Genomic DNA, 23,556 nt, shown 5'->3' with positions numbered 1-23,556 from the left:
GGTTTGGCGTCTGTTTTTCTCAGAAAGTCTTGTGGAACAGGTCTGTTACCGTTACTGGAGCTGCAGGTCGTGACGTGGGACTTCCATGATTTGACCACCAAATTCACCTGTAATACCTGTCTCACCCTGTAGGGGCAGCACACAGACAGTTTCTGACTTTATTTTCACGAATTTTGTCAGAAATGTGTCAATGACCAACAGACAGCACTTTTAAACCCCCGTTTATAGAGGAAAACAGACCAAAAAAAGCTGATTTGGGGTTTGGTTGGCCTTCAGCCTCTGATGCTTCGTTAAATCCTCAGCAGAGCGGCTCTCTGAGGCGCCGAAGGTGATGTCTTCTGCTGGGAGCAGATTGACATGAAACCATGTAAGGCGAGGAGCCGACGGACCCAGGCTGCCGCCAAATTTATGCTCTTCACTGTTTCAGAGGGTGGAGAAACATGACGGAGAGACGAGGAGCCTTTTATCTGAGGATAAATTTAAGGAGAGAAGCTGAAAGAAGTCTGCTGGTACTCCCTAAAACGAGCGAAAAAAGGGTCAAATGAAGGTCGGATCTTTACTGTGATGAACAGGCAGAAAGGAACAGATCATCAGTAAAACGAAGAAAACTAAAAGAATTATAGGAGATTCAACCTCTGAACACTGAAGAACGCGTCGATGTTCAAACTCCTGAAACATTTCTCTTTGTGGTCACTTTAAGACAAAACCAGCTCTCCAAACTGAAACGTGATGACTTTTCTGAGGCGTCGCCGGTGGCGCTTAAATCAGGATCTTCCAAAGTCTTAATTTATGAATTAGGAAATAATACCATAAAAATGTCTTGAATTTTGATATCCAAACTTTAAAAAATTGTGCTGCTTGAAATTATTTCATGTCAAAAATGTAATTTTTCAAATAAAATTATTTTGATCAAATTATGTAAAAAAAAAAAACATCTGGAAAACCAGTTGTTATGCATACATAATGAATACATTTGATAAAAAGAGGAGCTCTAAAGCATCACAGCACAGACCACAAACAAGAGGACATTTTGGTCAGAAAATTTACTTTTTCTTTTCTTTAATGGGAATATTTAAAAAAAATGGGAATGAATTAATAAAACAGGAAATAATTAATGAAATGAGAAATAGTCTTAGGAATTAGTCTTCATTTTTGACATGGCCTTAAAAAGTCTTAAATTTAACTTGAAGAAACTTGTAGGAACCCTGAAAATCTTCAACATACCGTCACTTTTTATCCGTTAACATGATCATTCCAGTGGATAGCTGCTTTTCTCCTTCACTATCTACTGGAATGATCATGTTAACGGTTGAAGAGTTACCATAAATCAAAGAACATAAACTCTGGAGCTCCGGTGTTCAAGGGTTAACCCTCAGTATTCATTATCTGACTTGAACATGTAAACTTCATGTAAATGTCTCAGTGGAAGACGGGACTTCACTGCAGGTGGAGAACATCCGATGGTCAAACAGATCAGCTGCTGAGGCTCTGCAGGAGTCGTGATGATGTCACAATGACATCATTTTAGCAGCATCCTCAGATCCACTAGGAATCTGAAATCCCTCCCGCTCCCCCAGAAGAGAGGGAAACAGGAACAACAAGTGAATCGCACTGCACCAAACAGAGCTGTCACTCCTCCTCTGTCCTCCACTGTTACCTGTATTCATGACACCTGCGTGAGCAGGTAATCCGACACCTGTCCACACCCTCTAACAGTCCCACTCCACTATGACCAAAGAGCTGTCAGAGGACACCAGAAACTGAACCGTAGGAAGACTGTAATAGGTAAGCAGCTGTCGGGGCAATGATTAGAGAATCTGGATTCTGTCAAATGTTGTCTCTAATAGTTGAAGATTTTCTGTGATGTAAATTACAGACCAAACTCTGTCTTCTACGTTGGACAATTTTCCCGATTGGTGGCTGACTGAATACTTTTTTGCTCCGCTGTGTTGTAAGTCTTTCCCACTGGACTCTGGTTGTGTTTGTGTTGAGCAGCCGCTCCTCTGTTCATCCTGACCTCAGTAGTCTCCATGATTCCTGAACTTTTTCAGCTCACTGGACAAATTGCTTTACTGCGTCTGAAACCGACCCAGGAGCGGAGGAGGCGGCGCCGTCTCTCTGCATTACAGCTCTGCTGTGGAAGCGGCGCCCGAAGCAGCGTGCGCTTCCTGAGGTGATCCGAGGACCGCCGTGGGTTTCCATGGAGCATCATTCGTGTTTTTACGCTGCGCTGCTTCTGGGTCCAAACAATAATGTCATATTTGTCTCGGCTTCGGGTTTTTGCCGTTTTTTTACATAAATCTTTATTTCATGCAGGAGACTTCAGCTCTGAGTATCTGACCTGGTTCTCTCTGCAGTCGTTCCTCTCGTCTGCTTCAGAAGGAGGAAGTCAACTCCTGTCAGGGTTTCTGGTGCTTCAGTCACAAACATGCTGCCTCCAATCAGAAACTTTAAATGAGAAAACGTTCTTTATTTATGCTGCTGTCTTCATGAGAAATCCATTTTCTGCCCAGAATAAATGTAGTTGTTGTCCAAACCGCTTCTACAGATGAAACTAAAGACTGAAGATGAAACTGAAAAAATCCCCAGAATCCTCAGAAAGATGCTGTGAATCCAGAATTTTATTCCTCAGTTCCTCAAGAACTCAATGACCTTCAGTTCTGACATGTTTTGGTCAGTGATCACCAGCGGATCAGCTGATCCAGACGATCCAGTACTTTGGTTTTGTCATGTTCTGTTATCCCTGTCAGTCTCTCCGTGTTCAGGTTAATGATCCACAGAAGTCTTCATTTGGTTCATCAGCATCAGTGAAATGAAGTGTCTGGTTTTAGTTTCTCAGTGTCAGGTCATCTGATCTGATCTGCTCTGTTCTGTTCTGATCTGATCTGTTCTGATCTGTTCTGATCTGTTCTGTTCTGTTCTGATCTGTTCTGTTCTGATCTGTTCTGTTCTGATCTGTTCTGTTCTGATCTGTTCTGTTCTGTTCTGATCTGTTCTGTTCTGATCTGATCTGTTCTGATCTGATCTGTTCTGATCTGTTCTGTTCTGATCTGTTCTGTTCTGATCTGTTCTGTTCTGTTCTGATCTGTTCTGTTCTGTTCTGTTCTGATCTGTCCTGTTCTGTCCTGTTCTCTCACTGGTTTGTTCTCCTGGTTTGTCATGTCTGAATTTCCTCCGCCGTGTCCTGTCTCCTGCGTTTGGGTCCTCCACCACCATCCCTGACACTTCATAACCTCTGAAGGATGCAGTACAAACGCCATTCTTCCTGTGTTCCACAAGGTGGCGCTGTGACAGTGAAAATGGAGATAACCTGCTGAGGCAGCGTTTCTTGTGAAGATGATTCGGAATCTGGATGTTTTCAGGAGTCAGAGATGCTGCGGCCCAAACAGCAGAATCATCAGCAGACTCATGATTCAGAAACGTTTTTATTCATCAAAGCTTCTGAAAATGACGTCATGGAACCTGCAGACACAAAGACTCAGACAACCTTCAGGATCTGGTTCATCTGTGGAGCCTCAGAGCTCCAACAGCTCCAGCTACAACAAGTCAGCTGGAGCCACAGCCCCCCCATCCTGATGATTCAAACCCGTCATCAGTGAACACGCCGTCCCTCAGCTCCCTGCATGTCTATCTCTAGTTGTTGTATGTCTATTCCGTAAAGAAATCCCTGACTCGGAACCGGGAGCCGAGTAAAGCCCCGCCCCCAGTCTGAGTGTTCAGGCCTGTGGTGGGCTGTCTGGGGTGAACCCCACCTTAAACTCCACCATAAACTGCCTTAAACCCCGCCTTAAACTCCGCCTCAAACCCCGCCTTAAACCACCCTAAACCACCTTAAACTCCACCTCAAACTCCGCCTTAAACCCCGCCTCAAACCCCACCTTAATCTCCGCCCTAAACTGCCTTAAACCCCACCTCAAACCCACCTTAAACCCCACCTCAAACCCACCTTAAACTCCACCTCAAACTCCGCCTTAAACCCCGCCTTCGCCCCACAGCAGCTGGGTGGGCTCCGGCATTCCCGCGACCCGGATTCTGCAGGTTCAGAAAGTGTTCTCATGTGTGAACAGCTGATGAAGAGGATTTATGATCCTCATCCGTCGTCTTAAGGCGTCACCAACGTTTCTGTCTCTTTGAGGAAATGATTCATCCACACCTCAACTTTTCCCACAATAGAAGCATAAATCTGGTTTAATAAAAGCTGGAGGCCAATAATCTTCATGTAATTAGATTTTTACGCTCACATCCCAAATAGATGGTTTTAATAACGGGTGGGGAGAGCAGAAACACCTGCTGCTGGCTTGTTTGGGTTCCTCGTCCTCCATCCAGACGTTGGAGCCCTCTGACGGGCTGCAGCTGGACGTGGGCGGGGCCTGTGAGCCTTTGGCGTGTTTACTGTGGATCCGGCGGAGCGGTTTCCAACAACAGATGTGCTGTATACACTAACATGACATGAACACGGAGACTTTCCCTGCAGACTCACACCAGCAACAATGTGTCACAGGATCAGGATCAGGATCAGGATCCGTCTGGAGCCGGAACGCCGCCACAGAAAGATCCTTTGGTGTTTGGAATCACCTGGTTTTTCCATGGAATCCAACAAACCTTCCATGGAAATGTCGATGTTTTCTTTGGTTTTCTGAGGAAAGCTTTGCTGGATCAAACAAATGATCCTGTTCGGATCCAGCTAATCTCAATGAGGATCTTCTGGGTCATTACCGGCGAGAACATTCCCGGTTCTAAACTGGACTTCCTTACGCCGACCCGCTCAGGACCCAACCTGCTATTATCACCCCATGAAAAGCATGTCAGGAAAAATAAACGCTTGTAACGATTATTTCTTTGCAAATGTCAAAGCGCAGCTCCAGTTTCTCCAGATTAATCATACTTTGTCATCAAATGGGTGCCATGTGTGACGAGCTGTGATTGCCTGACATCAACATCTCCTTCCTGCAGTCCTCGCCGCTCTGCTGAGCGTGTGCAGACGCTTCCAGGCCAGGCTGCTGCAGGAGGGAGTGTTTATTTCAGAGCTGAAGTGTTTCCCTCGCTGCTGCAGATATAAACATTTTCAGCATATTTTACGTGCTCAGATTATGAAATCCTGCCAGTTTCTTAAAGACGGCGCTGTAAACCGGGCAGAGGAGGATTTCTGCTGCAGCAGTGAACGTTTGTGGCCAAAAGGAATGAACTGGTTTGGTGTCCAAACGCAGAAACGCTTGGTCTGCTCGGCTGCCGGCTGCGCCGCAGTCGCTCTTTACATGCAGACTCCATGCTTGACTGGAGACCAGCAGGAAGTGAGCGGTGTTGCCTGGAATTCGCTGTGCTGAATTTGAATCCTTAATGAATGCGACACTCGGGGCATGAAAAGCGATAACGCTGAACCTGAACAAAGAGAGGCCTGGAGGGCAGATCGTCAAGCAAACCTGCTGCTGTTGGAGCTTCTTCACTGCAGATCTGGCATCTCGCAGACAAACTGTCCTCCCTTCCCTCTCGAATCCTCTCCTGGCGATGACAGCAGATGTCAGGAGCTGCTGTCATCAGCCGTGCACATGAAACCGCTCCTTCCAAGCAAAGTTAGTGCCGTGCCAGAACTTTAAGGTTCTCCTGCTTAAGTCTCGACTTATCTGCCCCTATCAGAAACAGACAGTTGCAGCCGCTGTTGACACAAGCCGCGCCTCTGCCTTACCTGCTTCGTCTTGTCAAAATGCCTCAGAATGTATTGTTCACCTTCTCAGGTACAAACATCTGTGGGTTTCCGGTGCAAAACCACAGATGACCACCAGGGGTTTCACCAGAGCCGGTGTGGTGCCAAGGTAAGTTCCCGCTGCCAGAAGTTACATCCTGTCTGTGGGATCAGTGATTTGTTTGGTAACACTCATATTTTTCCCCAAAAGAATGAAAAGAAAGTGGATGATAGCGATATGCTTCATTCTGGGGAGTTTACTGTCATGTTTGAATTATTTTTTTTACCTCATATTCTACTTAAGGTGACAGGGGGTACGGAATCTGTCAGCCTGCCAGAATCTGTGCCCCAATAAATTACAGTAGAAACAACGATTATTTAATCCTTTTCTGTTGGTACATGCTTCCATCACTAAGTTACTTTCATAAATTGTGAGTTTTATCAAAAATTAGTCAAACAACTGTCATTTTTATTTATCTCTTAACATGAAAAGCTTTTAATTTCTCCCAAAAGCCTCAGAATAGTGTTTTGTAATCATTCACCTTCTTCATTTGGGGACAAAATAGGAGCGTCACAAAACAAATCAGCGATAATGCTGGGGATACATATTCTGGCAGGGGAACTTACCTGGGCATCACACCGGTCTCACCGTCAGCCGACTGAACGGTCGACTGACACAACAATGAATGTTTCTGCAGAAAGAAAATGTTTATGTTAGTAATCTGCAGAGTTCTGCTGAACTGGATCAGTGCGACAAAAACAGGAAAGTGAACAGTAAACGTTTGTTTACGGCCTCATAATAACTGCTCACAGACTTCTGTGTGCGTGCATGCATCAGTTGTGTCATGTGTGGCTGCAGGAGCTGAACAAACCTGAAGATTAATGACGTTTCATTTCGTTTCGATTTTTGGACAGAAAACCAAAAAGGCAAAGCGAGGCTTGAGCTGCTGTGACTGATATAATAACATTATTTACAGTAATAAACCAATATTTTTACAACACTTTAAACGCTTCTGTCCTGTCAGTTCACTTGTTTGAACAGCAGGACAAAAGGAAAAGATCCGGCATGTGAGGATCAACAGAAACTCATTAGAATCCTCGGTATAATTGATGAGCTGTAAAGAAATCCGGCAGGTCTCTGACACCGGCTCCTGACAAATTCCCCACATGTCGTCTCTGCACTGATTTTCCCCTAAACATTATGAGGATGTAGAAAGATGGCAGGAGAATTATGGCATGAAGTCATTTTCCTGCCTCTCAGAGAAAATGCTTCAAAGTTTCCCTTTGCTTAACAAAATGAACCATTGAAGCTCATTTTTCAAACCGGAGAGTTTTTAGAACAAAAATAACGAGCAGTCAGAAACCAAAGATAAACAGAAGCTCATTTTCCTCCAGAACCAGCGTAGATTCTGGTTTTAAGGTTTGGTTTCATCTGAGCAAAATCAAGACGATAATCGTTGAACATGTTCAGCAGCAGATCCTGTCCCGCCGCTGCTCCACAGGAAGGCCCCCCCCCCTCCTGCTATCAGAAATGACCCTGATTATGCATCAAAAACTCATGCATTTAAATTTGTATTTGATTAATTTATTCTGAATTGTGAAAAGCAGCTGGCTGCAATTACATTAGATTCTTTCTCTCTATTTAATGATATGAATTCTCCTTAAGAAAATTAGAGAAGCTGAGTTAAGCTAATTAGTTCTAAAGTAATCACATTACAGTACGGTAATCCCAGGAGGAGAGGAGGTCAGGGACGTGGGAGGGGAGACCGGTGCGTCAGCTGCCATCATGAGATGTAAAATAAAGATTTGGCACATTCTGCTACACCGCTTGAATTCCTGCTTTCCTTTAAGGCCCAAAGGTCTTCATGTAGATCCTTCTGTTCCTGAAACAACACGTTCTTTATTCATGTCACGCTGCTCAAAACTGTTTACATTTGCCTTTTAAAATCACCAAGTCACTTTGTTGCACCTTAACTTTAAGTTTTATACTGCAAATATCCTGAAGTCCTCGTTTTGTTTCATACTTTAACTTTCTTTATGCTGCTGACCTCTAGCTGATATTGATCTCATGGGTTTCACCTGGTTGGTGGCGCCACAGACGCCATCCTAGAACCACCAGGACCAACGTGGGGTTCAGCGTCTGGACACTTCCACACGTGGGTGAACATGGCGGGAATCAAACCTGCCACCTTCTGATTAGAGGTCGACCGCTCCACCTCAGCACCTTTGCTGCCAGTTTTATTAATTTTAATACATTTAATCATTTTCCAAATCTCAGTATTTGGTGTATTTCCTGCGAGGTGAGGCAGCAGAGAGCTCTGCGTTAGATTTTCTGTGGAAAAACAAAACAAAGTGAAGGAAAATGTGATGGAGGATTAGATGTGTTGACGTTTTAATCGCGTTCTGAAAATTAAACGAATCAAAAGATTTCTTGGGAACTTTATGGAATATCTACTTGGTAATTTAGGAGGTCTAATTTCTTTTACTGAAATGTTGTTTTTCTGTTGGAGAGCTCCCTGTTGGATTGGCTAATCTTCACCTACAAGCTGCTGGACCGTTATGTTCAATCACAACTTTTCCCCTCACAACTGCATCTGACATTTGACACAAAAAACAAAACTTTAATTTTACAAAACTGGTTTGTCAACAAACTTATTACAGTGAATCAATTATTTGATTATTTTTTAAACCCTGTATGCAAACATAGGCGGCCATATTTGGATATATGGAACACAATGTTTTTGTTACCATACAAAATGTTATTTCTGACTAAATCAAAGAATTTTTATTCAAGATTGTACGTAAATATTACTCAGTGAGAAAATTATATCTGTTGATTTTTTCTCTTAATGTTTGTAATAAGTGTTCCTTCTGTCAGGAAGATGAAGAGAGTATAGAACATCTTTTTGTGGATTACTCTGTTGTTTTGGAGGGACATGGAATTTACCCGACAAGTAATTTTAGAAAAAACTGTTTATTTATCTAAACACATGATTTTTATTTATGTTCAATGATTCGATTTTCTACTCCAGTTAAGCATATTTAATATAATGTTGGCAGAATATTATACACATAAGAAAAAACAGTCAGAAAAAAGTCTCCCTTTTAAATAATTTTAAAGAAACAGATCTGAAACTACACCTAGTCTCTATTGAAAAAGGGAAAATGTGTTATAGAAAATTAACAAAAACAATGAGACTATTAAAACATTTTAAATGTATTACTTGTGATTGAGCAGCCCCACATCTCTGTTTTATATTGTTCTGATTAGTCTGATATTTTTTTATTTTTTCTGTTTCTGGAATGTCTCGAGTATTGTACTAAAATTGTACTGACATTGTGTTTGAATTAAATAAATAACAAAAGCTCTGCGTTAGGTGACGTCATCCTATGCGAACTTGATGCGCGCGTGCCTGCAGCTAACCCAGCGTATGCTAATGCTTCGAGAACATGTTTTTGTTCATTCGCAACATTTCTGTTAAACGTCTCTACTTTTCTTTATACGCATTAATGTTTCCCATCACTCCTCGAGAGTCTGGGTCCGATGCTGCAGGATTAACGATACCAGGTGAGGACCGCTGCCTGTAGAGGGCGCTCGCGCGCTGACGTTTGTTCTTTTGTGCTTGTTAATAAAGTTAGATTTAGAAGTCCGTCATGGTTTGCTCTGACAAAAATGGCAGATGTTACGTTTTATCTCAAATATTTCTCAAAATTGGACTTTCTATGTAAACAGGAAGACCAAAATGACGTTCTAAAGGGCTTTAAAAGTCAACTTTAAGAAAAAGAACATTTTAAATGTTTCGAAGACCAAAGGAGATAAAGGAGGACGCAGGCGTGAGTCCAGAAAGAGAGACGTATGGACTTCGTTTACAGGTAAAGGTAAGAACAGTGTGTGTTAATCTAACCCACCCATCGTTCTTTACTTTTTATTTTAGCGACCCGCCAAAGTGTTTGCGCTGACGTCACAGATCCGCTAGATCTAGTCGTCGCCATTTTGGAACGGGGTACACATTCTTTTAAAACGCGGGAAACCAGCGGGAAAAATGGCGGTAAAACTGAACAGAAACAGACCTTCACCTATATAGAGAACATAAAAAACACAAGTTTTGCTGAGATTAGGGCTGTGGATCATCGCTTAGGTGGCGATCCGATTCGATTCACGAATCAAGCTTAACGATTCACAAATCGAACCACGATTCTTACTTTTTAATATAATGTTTATTGCTATGTGTATGTCTATTTACTGGATGGATGAAAATTGAAATTATTTGTATTTAATCATCATTTAAACCTTCATTTAGAACAGGAGTTCAGAATCAGCAAAACTGATTAAAAAAACCCAAAGATTCAGATTTAGTCATTTAGTCAGATTTAGTCATTTTAAACTTTTTTTGGTCAATCTTCTGGTTCAGCAGTAAAAAATGAAAGAAAAAAAAACCCCACTGCTGTTCACAATTTATTTATAATTTAACAACAGAATCTGAAAATGTTCTCCACAGTTTTCTATCCTCAAAGTTCTTCAATATTTTATGTTCTAACCATCACATATCGGTGCAGAGCTTGTATGAAAAAAGTTATTTTTTTTCACAGCAGAATCAGCTGATTCACTTTGATTACATCCACCATTCAGCAGCGCGAGGCTGTTTCTTCAGAATAAATGGAGGTTCATTAATTACGTCAAATGTTGAAGAGTTATCATAACCAGAAGAATGTAAACACTGGAGCTAAAGCTCCGATGTTAAAGCTAATTCATTGTTTCAGAAGTTATGTCTGTGAGCGGAACTTCAGTCTCAGTTTCTGAACAGAAAAAAGCTCTCGCTAGTCTTACTTTGAAAACCGGAAGCTTTACCGTCACGAAAATGTTTACTTCCGTTGGCGGTACCGCGGCTCTTTTAGTTTGTAAACTTAAAATCCTACATTAATCTGCATTTCGGAGCAAAAATACATCGTGCCAGATAATATTATGATCATATTTTAATACAATTTACTACATTTAAAAAGATCACAAATCAGCGATCTTGGACGTCGCAAAGATCTGTACTCGAATTTTTGGAGCAGATCGCGAATACCCGAGCACCCGGATACTCGTTACCGCCCTAGTTAAGATTACATAAGTTGTTGAAAAATCCTCATATCTAATGTTACCTACGTCGTTTCCTGATGACCGGGGCGTTTATATGTATGTGACGAAACATTTCAAATTAGGTGGATTGCTCTGATGTTTATATCACTGGAAAGGGCTGAAAAAGACAATTCCAACGGTATAAGGATCATCAAGATAGCTCAAAGAATAAGAAAGTTATGACATGTTAAGTGATCAAAAGTATGGTATAATTTTAAACAGTGTAATTTTTGTGACCAGAAACAAAGATTTGAGTTTTTAAATTTCCGTAACTTTCTCATTATTTGTCCAATCCACGAAAGGAAGATATTGTTGAAAAGCTAATCAAGCAAACTGCAAGAATTTGCTATTAAATCCATATTCAATTCCATATTATCAAATAATCGTACAGAAATCTGCTCCTTTATGCCTGTAGACGTCGCTTGCAGCCAATGAGCTTGCTAGATTTGGTCACGTGACCTTATATTCCATCGTTCAATTCTTAGACACTGAGGCTTGCGAATGAAAAAACAGTACCTGCTAATTGATTTTTATTCATGAAATTTACAGGAGATGAAGAATAAATCAACAGTAATCGACAAGTGGCAAAATTAGACGACAACTAATCTTCTTCTTCTTCTTCTTTTCCTTTGGGCTTTTCCCTTCAGGCGTCGCCACAGCGAATCAGTTTCCTCCATCTAAGCCTCTGATTCGCATATTTGATTTGGCAAGATTTTACGTCCAATGCCCTTCCTGACACAACCCTCTGTATTTATCTGGGCTTGGGACCGGCACAATGAGACCCTGGCTTGGGCCCCCTGGTGGCTACATTAAAATTAGACTACAACTAACTTTTTTTAAAAAGCTGACGAGCGGTTTTGTGAACTGCAATTTTCATCCGGAAAATTTCCTAGCTTGTACTGCACGGATTAAAAAAAATCCAAAATCAGGTTAAAGAAAAAAATCTGGACAATAATATAGGTAGATGTGGTTGCATGTATACTATCCACCGATTTAGTAAGACTCATTCTAAGAAGGAGAGAACGCTGCAGCCTCGCGCTCAGGCCAAACAGCAGGTCTGGCAGAAAGTTCCGGTGCTGAAGCTGCACATACGCCCGTACCTAGTTTCAAGAAGCAGGTTTGTTGAAACTGTGAGTTTGTGAGCTCCAAACTCATGAAAACTCTGTGTTTTCAGTTTCAGAAATGGAGGTAACTTAAACCTGTGAAAGTGGGTGAAGCCAAACACGTTTCAGAAGCAGGTTAAGATGAACTCAGAATCAATCACTATGGTAACTGAGTCTGAACGTAACCTGGTCTGGAGCAGGTTTCCTTCAGGAAACTTAGAGTTCTCTGAGGTCTCCGCCCCTTTTAAAGTGAAGGATGTTCAAATATGAGTTCCTCATTAACATTTTAGAACATTCACATTAGAGACGTCACGTTTTCACCACGCAGAAACCAAAACAGCATGTCCATAGAGGATCATGTAGAGAGGAGGATGGATTAATCCAGAGGAAATGTTATTTATGTCAGGAGAGGATTTGGAGGACACGAGTCCATTGACTGGAGTTCCCCAGTTCATTTTTATTTGAGTGATACCGTTTTCCAGGGACTTGCTATTGATAAAACAGAGTTTTCTTTTCCTCTTTTTAAACCTTTAACAATAGAAATCTTTATAGTTTAAACACTGGAGATGTCTGCTAAAACATCTACCGTGCTGCAGGTACCAAACCAAATGTTAGTACGATGGTTTGTTTGCAAGTCCTGGCATCGGAGAATTTTTATTATGCTAAAAAAAAACTTTTCAGTGAATATTATTTAATTCTTGAGAATTAAAATGAAATAAATACTTATTTTAACATATTCCAGGCAGCTACAGTGTTTCTTTTTGCGTGCAGTGATATTCGTGTCTCTGTGTGTGTATGTGGTGGTGGTGGGGGGGTTAAGGAACACGGTCATTTATGCAATTACGTACAGAGATTACTGGTTAAATAATTGACAGATCAAGAACCATTCCTTACTTAACAAGTGACTAAATGACCTTGCTGTCTTTATTGAGCTCTTCTCCTGAATTGAAATGATTCAAATGTAGACGTTCGCAGTAACTCTGAAGATATTTTCTCTCTGTTCTGCCGCTGCAGCTGTGTTGATCTTCTTGATGAAAATGTGCTCATATGCTTGTAGGAACTCATCAATGTCTGTCACTGGAAGTTTGACTCCCTAAAGGAGTTTGTTCCCGTTGCCATGGTGAATCGTGCTGTCTTTGCTCCATTGATCTTTTTATGGTCGTGACGGTCGCAACAGATTCTGGTTCTAACAACTTCAAGTTGATTGAATCAACTCTTTTCAGCTGTTCTGAAAGTTTGCTAATTTTGAGTGTTTGAACTCGGAGTTGAGATTTGAACTCTAAATTTGTTTAACCTGCTTCTTGTAACGGGTCCCAGGTCAAACAGCTTGTAAAAACATAACTTTTTTGATTATTTTGTTATCAGACGTGCGATTTAAATCATACCGGACATGTTTCGACGGAGACGTTCCATCTTCGTCAGTCATCACCGGGTGGTGGAGTGTGACGTGTATAAACAGCTGATTGTCACTGATTGTAGCTTTTAAATATATTTTTGGCATTAACTCAAAAACTCATAACAATATTGCACAAAGACCAAAGTTGAAATAGTATTGCAACTATGTTTGTTAATCACCACAACTGGCAGTGATTATCCAGTATGATATAGATTATAATGTACTTGTAACCCTTGTGTTATCCTAGGCATGTTTACATTAAAAGTGGGGTCATCTGGACCCCATAAGAGCACGAGGTTAATATAACTGATAAAATTAGCTGATTAGATGCAAATGTTTTTCAAATTCTTCACATCAAAATTCTGTTGGAGGCTGAAAATCCAAAAGCGCCATCTCCCAGTCGTTAAATTCTGTCACCTAAGGCTGCTTTGTCACGATTTTTTTGCAAACTGTAAATTTGGAACCAGGATTCTGTCTGACCCAAAGTGACAACCGAGTCCACGGGAATAAATGAGTGTTTACAGTAGGTTTGGTGTTCTTTGGATGCAACTCTGCATGTTTCTCCTCCAAACAGTAAAGTTCTTACCAGAAAGTCTATTTTGGTTTCATCTGACCATAAGACATTCTTCGGATCTTCTTCTGGATCCTCCAGATGCTCTCTAGCAAACTGTAGATGGGCCTGCACATGTTCTGGCTTTAGCAGGGGACACAATGAAGAATTTAAAGTTGTAAATTATTCCATCCAGTTTATTTAAAGATGTAGTGCCTACTAAAACACTTCTGTTTAAATCTTTGGTATTTTTTATGTATTAGAATATTCATGAGATCAAAGATCTTATTAGTGTTTTGTTTTTATAAATAGGTCTCAATGAGTAAATGTTTGATATAATATATATATGTGTTTTCAAGTTCTTTATATATGTTCATTAAAAATATAAGTTGTAAAACGTTTCAAAAATACATTTTTATCTTTAGTCTAGTGAGCTTTCCTTTATTTTCCTTTTTACGGATCCAAAAAATGATCCCAACTGTGACTCTAAAACCTTTACATGATCTGAACCGTGAGTTTAGTGGTCCGTTACACCCGTCACGTCGGTTATTTGGAAGGTACTTTGGTTTCAGGATAGATGATGTTCTCCAAACAGGTACTATGCAAAACATGCTGTCAGCTAAAAAATATTTGAATAACACTATCACAGTGAAATGGAAATATATTAATATTTTTGTTTTGTCCATTTATCGCAAGTCATACCGTCATTGCAGTTTCAAACACAGATATCGCAGATTTTTCTCATATCGTGCAGGTCTTGGATTGAGGTTGTGGACAGGTGTCTTTTCTATAGATAACAGTTCAAACAGGTGTGACTAATACAGGTAACCAGTGGAGGACAGAGGATCCTCTGACAGAAGAAGTTACAGGTCTGTTAGAGAAAGAAATCTTGCTTGTTTTTAGGTGACCAAACACCTTTTTCCACCATAATTTACAAATAAATTCTTTAAAAATCAGAAAACACCTGCTGTGTGTGGAAAGAATGACACGAGAATTGATTCTAAACATAATACCATTTGATTATGTGATGCTGAACAATTCTCTGACATAAACCTCGCCGCACGCCACTGCAGGAACTTTTCCATTGTTTCCCAGCAAGTGACACCCTTGTCTGCTTTGCTACTGGATTTAGCTATTTTTTAATGAAATTGGTTGGAAAGATGAAATGGTTTAAGTAAAGCAGATGAGAGCGGCCGTCAGACTGCAGCAGAAAAACCTCCTCCTTTCTTGTGATCTGAAGTGGTCACATATTTATGAGTTCATCTGTCAGTCCTTCAATAGTGACACTGGTCTCCCCACAAACCACAGGTACCTGCTGTTCCTCATGGTTTCTCTGCCATGTTGTTTTGCAGAAATGCAGGAAGAATTTGTTGCTGTTCAATCTCAGCTTTCATGTTGGATTTCTTTCCCACAATTACAGAATGTCCCTGACAGAGGCGCCCCCCTCCCGTCTGAGGTTTCTTCACAGAGGGCCGATCCCGTTGAGTTTTCCTGGACGGCTCTCATCAGAACGGCGGTGAAGGTAAACACGCTCTTTGTGCTGAAACGCTCCAAAGGTGAAAGATGAAGCGTGTGTCTGAAAATCACAGATCATGCATCACCATGAAGGCCTCATTAAACCTCTGCATGCGGGTTCTCTTGGTTTACGTTTCACTCTGAGAGGTTTATCCTGCAAAGCAAAGTGTTTGCCTCTGAAAACATTCACTTCTGCAGAGAAGAACCCTTCCCCGACGCCTCCTTCACATGTACTCACCAGGATATTTACATGTGGAAAATTTTCTGTTAAGACATAAATTCCACAAAAGCCCAAAAATAAAAACATCTGAGTTTGAGTTCTCTGAAGAGCTTCCTTCATGGAGAAAGAATAGATTAAGGTCCATGAAGTGGACGACTATAGTGACATATGGATAAATAATGGCACATGTATATATTAACATTTATACAGAAGCTGTCATCTCACGACTTATAAAACTGCTGTTGAATGTTTCTGCTTTGAAAATCTAAGAAGGATTGAGGAGATGAAGCTGCATTTCTGTGATACTGGAGACAACATAAACAACAAAACAGTGTTTACTTATTGTTTACAGAGCAAACTGGTCATTTGATTGGCTGAACTCTGTTTAGACAGTGAGAAAAACCAAAAACGGTAAATGTAGAGATTTAAGTCAAAGCTCAAGCTTCTCTCTTCCAGCAGAGATTAATGTTGCTTCAAAATGTCTGATCAAAACCTGAACGTTCAACTTTGGTGGAAAAGAAGTTCCCCCACGTTCATACGTATGAACGTGCCCCTCCAGGAAGAGTCTGCCCTGCTAGCTCCGCCCCCAGGCTAACACACACACCCTTTCTTGCAGAACTAACAGTGACTGGCAAAACACTTTGGTTTTATATGCACATCCATCTATGCAGTTTGGATATTTGTTTCAGGGGTGAAACTGTCATGAATCGGTCCCGTCTCCCCCTCTGGCCACCAGCGGGATCCATCACCTGAGTACTAGCACCTCCAGGGTTTCTACACTACACTTCCCATCAGCCCCTGCTGTCACTCCCAGCGGTACTTTGTCAGAGCTCTGAGAGCGAAGTCTTGTTTGTGTCACTCTGCCTGCATTGCTGAGCGTTCTCATCCTGATCTGATCTTCTGGTTCTTCTTCCACTCTGATTGTTTGCCGCCTGCCCCGACCCTCACCTTGACCCTGACCGCTCTGGTTGTTCACAGCTCGTATTTGTAGACTTTTAGCTGTGCTTCACTCCTGCTCTCATGCCTGTGCGGATAAAACCTTCTGCACTTGGATCCAGCCGTCTGCCCGTTTGTGACAGAAATGCAGAGGCGCTGGCAAGGCCGGCTGTAGGATGATGTCATGAAGTGGGCGGTACCCACAAGGAGCGAAAGGTGGAAACGTGCTCACAAAAATAACTAGTATTTCTAGCATAGCTAGCCAACCCACTGAATCCCCACTCAAGCCAACGTGGGCCAACACAGGAAGTGGGCAAACCCATTCGGGGTCTACGCTGCCTTCATATGGTTATAGTTTACTCTGAAAGACTTAACATGAACATGGTCTTATAGGATTTTTAACTGTGACGTCGGCTTTCATTAAACCACCTGTTGCATCATTCTGAGTTTCCTATTGTGGTTTTTCTGCTGAACTTTCATTCGGGAGTTTGAACATCCAGGTAAACAGAGGAGTTTGTTGTGATGACGGTTTGAGCTGCTGAAAGTGGAGATCTCCTGCAGAACATGTGGATCCTGCAGGCACAGCAGTCAGGTGGGTTTCTAATCCTGCATCTCCCCTGAGATCTGACTGCTTCAGCTCTGAAGGAAACTTCCGATCATACTGAAAGAATTCCCAACAGCCTGTTTGGAAAGTCCTGAAGGCGTCTTGAGCTCAGAGACGACAAACAGCTGAACCTCTGAAATGATGTTTATTCAGCATCAGCATGGAGAGTTAGATAAACTTTTGGCACAGTTGCTCGATGATAATACGCTGTCCCGTTTCTGTATGGTAATCTAAATAAATATGCAAATTCATAATTTATTCTCAAAATAAATACAATATAAACTAGAACAAAGATGCACCGCATCTGCCCCCCCTCCCCAGCTTCACTGAACATTTGAAGAACTTCAGGCAGTTTCGGTCAGTTCAAAAGCAAAGATGAACGAGGGTCAAACGGATGCGTCATAATTCACCCGAACAGGAGGACACGGAGGCATGTTCAGGGCCGGAGAAGGCTGCTCTGTGGCTCACAGGTTCAAACCCCCGGCTGGATGCTTCCGCTGCCCCACAGACCAGCAGGAGGAAACCAGAAGGTTTGGGCTGAAATGACGATGCGCCGCGGATGAGAATCAAAACAGCTGCAGACGAAGTCGCCGTTTGTTCATATAAGCTGTTTTTGGCTATTATAGATCATTTCAGAGCATTATGGGTAATTCAGTATTTCTTGATGGGCTTTTCAGGAGAGTAGAAACAGTAGAAAATATTCTTTGGGCAGTAGATGGGCTTCATAGATTGGGCGGATTTACGTTTTAAGGGGGGAGTCCACGAAGTGGTTTTTGTGCCACCGTATTGGAAGCTAAAGTCACAGTTTTGAGATCAACATTTTCTAGATTGCAAACAAAATGTAAAGTCTTAAGAATAAAAATGTATAATTTGCAAATAAAAATATTTCATGTTTGGTTTCAAAGACACAAACGTTTTTATATGCGTTGTGACCTCATCTCGGTTTGGCCCTATCGTTGATTTTGCATTGATAGTTTCTTTTTGTGTAATGTTTGTGCCAGCCTGCTGATTGGTCTACATTCTGTCCAATCAGGTTCTCTGCCTTGCATTGCAGTGCCTGGAGGTCGAGACGGACTCTGGAGTTTCTATCGCCGCTGTTCGATTAGAATTCTAGTCTTCAATCATTCTGTTCTGTTTGAGCAGAACTCAGAAGGATCAGCAAAGCTCAAACATACAACAGAGTTCTGGATTTATTCATGTTCGTGTTTAAAATGTTTACAGCTGATAAAACGTCTGAGCGTCTCCTTCTAGCTGGACGTTACATTATGTTACGATTATGATTTGTATAAATTAACTTTAGGTTTTTTTCATGGATAAACAATTGAAATATTTAGAGAAAGTTTCATTTTTTTCATGAATATATATTTTTTTTACTTTGCACAAAGGAAACATGAATTCTTAGAAACAAGTCACTGTGAAAATGAACTTTAAAAGTTAAAAATGACATTTCTTCTGCTGATAAATTAAGTTGACCATCATTATTTTCCTCACTACTGATGTTAAACTAATCCAAAAACACCGTCATGCAGCAGATGGTAACGTGTACTTTTTTTATTTTTTAAAACAGATTTGAAAGAAAATCAAACTTTTTACCAATATTTTGCTCCGGATGATTCATAGATCACACAGGCTTGTTTAGTGTAACGTCAGAATATAAACTTTTTCAGTTTATTCTACAGTTTCAGGAGATTCTCAGCCATAAATTCACAAATTTGACAAAATAAAATGTAATCAATGCTAAAAAAACAAGAAAAAAAAGGTATTGATTTTTTTTAAATGGTCGAGGGTAAAAGAGCCTGTTGGTCATTTGAGCCTCGGTAACAGACACTATGTTAAATAAATATGGTGATTCGATTGGATAAAATCTAGACCAATCAGCCGGCTGGCACAAACATTACAGGAAACAAAAAAAACGTGTCAACGCAAAATCAGTGGTAGGTAGGGCGAAAGCCAGATGAGGCGCAAAGCATCCAAAGACGTTTGTGCTGCTATAGCAAAAATATGTTTTGAAAGCAAAAAAAAGTTTTTAGAGCAAATTTTAAATATTTTTATTTGCAAATTATGATTTTTTTTTTTCTTACCGGTTTCCATTTTGTTTCAAATTTAGAACATTTGGATCTCAAATCTGACTTTTGCTTGCGATATGGTGGCACAAAAATCACTTTATAGGAGTCTACACAGCATCCGTATATAAAACACAAACATTTAAAATGGGTATCAAACCTGCAGCTACTCAACATGATTGTCTGTAGTCTTCGGGGGGGAGCTGCTCTCTGTGCAGCAGCCGCACATCAGCCGGTCTTTGGCAGCAACAGTTCGAGCTCCTCAGACGTTTCTGTCCGCTAGCTGCTTCTTCTTCATGTGAATTTTGTCGCCTTGACCCTGAAAACGATCAGGTTGGGTCAACCTGCGGCGCACTGACCGCCAGCTTACGGCAGTGCTGTGTTCCCGCCCACAGCTCCCCGGAGACACCATCAGCGTCACTACCCAGAAGTCTCTTTGGTTCCAGCAGTCACCCCTCTTTGGACGTCACACTAGCTGTTCCCGATCCAGCCTACAGGGCGGCGACATGCGCGCTAACATTCAATGCAGTTTGCTGAGGGCGTTCTGCTGTGACGTCCCCCGGCCCCGCCCTTCCCACGGGTCATACGCAGCCACAGTTCTTGGCAGACACGTTCTGAATGATGTGGTAGCGGCTCCGGTTGTCCAGGAAGGTGAGCGCCTCCTCGAAGGCCGTCGGCCGGCAGCACGGCCCGCTGCTCACCTTGTCCCTGCGGCGGTTTTGGAAGGCCGTCTGGACCATGTGCCTCATGGTGAGGTCGTAGTTCTGCCGGTGGGCCGTGCACCTGCCGCTGCAGTACTTCAGAACCATCTCCTCGTCGCTCTCGTAGCCCAGGCCCAGCTCGCTCACCTTCAGGACCAGCTTCCGCAGGTCGCAGGGCCTGGGCTTCCGGGCTCTCTTAGTCCGGGAGGCCTGGCTGTGGTGGAGGGGGGGCTGGCTCCTCCGTCTCTTCCTGTCCAACAGATTTCCAACCACGTGCTGGAGCTCGCTCTCCGTGAAGCTCTGGAACATCATGGAAACTGGAAGAGGACACAAACACCAGCGGTGAGGATACCTGTCAGGTGTGTTTCTGCAGAACGGGTTCAAACAGATGGAGCTGCCGTTGTTTGTGTAACTCGCTCTCCTGATGAGAGCTGATGGATGCGTGTGAGACGGCCTTTGCCGTCACCTCCACACCAGGCACACCTGACTTCACACAGACACGAGCAGCAGGCCTTACACTCTGAGAGGAGCGAGTTCATGTTGTTTCCTGTAGAGCGGACCCTCCGGCGGAGAGCTCCCACCGGCGCTTTGGCTTCAGTCAGAGACGACTCTGAGGGCGGCGGCCGAGTCTGGAGTGTCAGCTCTGCGGTGTTTCTAACGAGGACGATGGTCAGGGCTGCGCCACAGAGCACGAAGGCAAAAGTAGCACCTTTCCATAACTTCATCTTAGAACGTGGAGGAGCATTGAAACCCTGCAGAGACAAAGACACTGTCAGTCAGGAAAAGCGTCCGCCGCCGCGGCGTTGGAGCAGAGAAACGAGGCGTCCACCTTTGTTCCATCACAACCCCGACCTGCAGCTCTTTCTCGTCTGTTTTTCTCCTCATCTTCAGTCTGAGTGGGTTCACGGTTCCTGCTGACACCTGAGAGCGCCGCGCTGAACGCTGAGTGCCGGAAGAAAAGACGCTCGCCGCATTTCCCCGCCTGACAGCCGATTCACACGCTTTCAACTCTCTGAGTGAATTTTCTTTCTCTTGAGAGGCAGAATATCCTGACCACGCTGACCGACGAGGCCTCGTGCCACAGCCCCCCCCCCGGAGGCGCCGTCTCATCGCTGGTGTTTAAAAGGTTCTTTCTGACTTCTCGTCACAGGACGAGCAGACGCCACAGAGTCGTCTCCTTCCCATCATCATAACACAAACTGATCTGGATGTCAGCACAGCTTCACCAAAACTCTCAAATGAGACAAAGAAAGTGTAAAGAGGGACTTAAAGCCAATTATAGTTCCCCCTGACTGAATGTTTGGATGAAGCTGAGGGAAAACAAACGGCTCGCATGGGCTGCAGCGGTATAAACAGCATATAAACAGGTAGAACCCGTCCTGTCAGTCAAAGCTTGACTCATAACTCCATATGGGTCTGACGAGTTTGGCCTTCGTCTGAAACCCAAACACGGCCCAGAAAAACCTCATTTGACGTAAAGCTGAAGGTTTGGAGATGTCTCGCTGAACATCTCTCTGCTTCTTTTGGCTGAACTCGGAGCACCTCCAGCTGAAGCTCCAGGAGCCTGAAGCCGGCTCGCATGAGCTCATTGCTTTCCTTTACTAGTTAGTGACAATTACAGAGGAGAGCAGCGATCCGTCAGCGCGTTTGATAAAACAATCATCTGTTCAACTCGGAGGCTGAGACAGCTCCTCTGAAATGTCTTAATTGCTCCAGTCAGGAACACATTAGTGACATCTGTGCAACAATAAAAGCGTCAGAGAGCGTTCTGCTGCTTGTTCAAATGGTCACGGAGGATTAATAAGCAGAGAGTTTAATATCTGCAGCTGCTGTGGACATAAAAACACAGAGGCTGATGGGAAAAAGCTGCTGGGATGTTTTCCTGTGGAAAGAGCGCTGCAGACGGAGAGGAGCATCGGGGAGCAGCCCCAGAGGACTCCGGCAGCAGGAAAATCCATCCTCAAACACAGACATGAAAGTGCAGAAGAGCTGAACCCGCTCCCACACATCCTCGACATGTCTGGCTCGCACAAAAGCATGTGAGCAGCGATGTGCCCGTGCACGCTCCTGTGGAGGTGGAACCGGAGCGCAGGACCGGACGTCTCCACGGGTGGCTTCTGCTCACCTGAGGAGGAGCAGACGGGGAGCAGCTCCTGCAGCTCCTCAGGCGGCTGAAGGGAGAACCCAGAATTCAAAGCCATTCCTGAGGCATTATGTATGCGGCGACACGCGCAGCGCGCTCCCTCGGCTTCAACCGCGCTCTTGTTGCTTATCAAAGATCGCATTATCTCAAACACACAATAAAGTTGATGCTTTCAAGGAGTAATTGGGTCAGCGCTGCAGCTAAGCTGCTGCTAATGCATTTACAGCGGCGGAGCCCCCCCCACAGCCCGAGGAAGATGAGGCAGAGGAAGATAAGGGGGTGTCTGTGAATGGAGGCAGCAGAAAGGGGGGGCTCTTGTCAGCTTGCTTGGATCGGGCCCAGAGTGGCCCGACTGCAGCCGGATCACACGACAGGATGAAGAGGTTCTTTATGCTGCAAGGAGGAAGATGTCAACTTTTACAGCCTGCCGGGGGCCGTGCATTTTCCCTGGTTCTGATTGAGTCACCCCCACAAAATCCCCACTTCCAGCTCTTTTTGTGCAGCTGGGGTAACCTTCTGTCTCGTCCGTCCTGGAGGAGGTCCAGGCTGAGCATCTCTCAGCCCGACGGCCTGCCTTTCCTCCCCCCATAAGTGAGCATCACCTGAGGACAGCTCCACAGTGCTTGGAGAAGGTAGCAGGGACATATTCCAAAGATCAGAGCAGGATTAGCGCTAAAGCTGCAGGGTTTATCTGCAGTCACGTGGATCAACACCTGGCTGCAGAGACGGTGCCGTTAATCCCCCCAACACCTCAAACTCAGGAGTTAGGGCGCCCCCCCAGAAGAGCGTCTGCCTCTCACAGCGGCAGGTTTGCTGTCACGTCTTCCTGAGCGTTTCTAAATGCGGCCTGGGTTCGAGTGCGAGCGAGGAACGCTGTAATTTTGCTGGTCAGCCACATCAGTTGGGCCACGCGGTGTTCCTGGGTAACCAGATGGTAATTAAAACGAGGCTGTTGCTCGTTAGTGACAAAGCTGGCGTTGATCGTCTAAGAAAATGTCTCTGGGTGAGATGGCGCATTCTGTGGATTCTGAACCGGATTCTGGTGGTTCTGTTTAGCCAGCAGAGAACCCGCCTCTGGCGTGTTTCTGCTGGAAGGTCAGACGTGTGGCGGCGGTGCACCTGCGTCTGCTGCAGCTTCAGCAGAGATTCCTCCAGAGGAAAGGATTCGGTTTTATGATGTTAAATCTGGAAAAGTTTCAAAAATAAACTCTGGAGTTCCTCAATAAGAGAAAGGATTTATGGCCCTGAAGGCTTACAAATGTGTTGTATAAAGGGTTAGTCAGGGTGGGTGAGTAAGTGGCTTAAAAAGCTTTAATTTTGCCATAGAAGTCCCACTATCATGTCTTAGGGATTAATGCAGATTAATGCAGATTAATCCAGTGACCTGACTGCCTCACACGAACATGGCGGCTCAAACCTGCGAGGTGAACAAACACGCACAGATTCACGGTTCTGCGGCGGCTCCGCTTCGCTCGGAAGGAGCCGGTTTCACAGACAGTCTGGCTCGGCGGTTGTTTGTGTGA

At 43.4% G+C, this 23,556-nt stretch overlaps 1 protein-coding gene and 1 long non-coding RNA gene across 2 annotated transcripts; one reads left to right on the top strand and one right to left on the bottom strand.

Annotated features, from left to right (window-relative positions):
• The first annotated feature begins 9,307 nt into the window (after window positions 1-9,307).
• LOC118599963 lies at window positions 9,308-18,107 on the top strand. Its single transcript, XR_004949518.1, has 3 exons — window positions 9,308-9,559; window positions 15,272-15,373; window positions 16,276-18,107. It is a non-coding gene; the product is annotated as an uncharacterized LOC118599963 (long non-coding RNA).
• Window positions 18,108-18,500: 393 nt separating this feature from the next.
• Window positions 18,501-20,837, bottom strand: LOC112147370 (neurturin). The gene is made up of 3 exons (XM_024273709.2): window positions 20,720-20,837; window positions 20,408-20,642; window positions 18,501-20,207 (listed from the first exon to the last, which is right to left on the bottom strand). Exons 2-3 carry the CDS (start codon window positions 20,613-20,615, stop codon window positions 19,771-19,773), a joined length of 645 nt encoding a protein of 214 aa, XP_024129477.1. The 5' UTR covers window positions 20,616-20,642; window positions 20,720-20,837; the 3' UTR covers window positions 18,501-19,770.
• Window positions 20,838-23,556: the final 2,719 nt, after the last annotated feature.

The sequence above is a fragment of the Oryzias melastigma genome, linkage group LG17, assembly GCF_002922805.2.
Source record: "Oryzias melastigma strain HK-1 linkage group LG17, ASM292280v2, whole genome shotgun sequence".
Lineage (NCBI taxonomy): Eukaryota > Metazoa > Chordata > Actinopteri > Beloniformes > Adrianichthyidae > Oryzias > Oryzias melastigma.
This window is presented reverse-complemented; position numbering and strand designations above follow the sequence as displayed.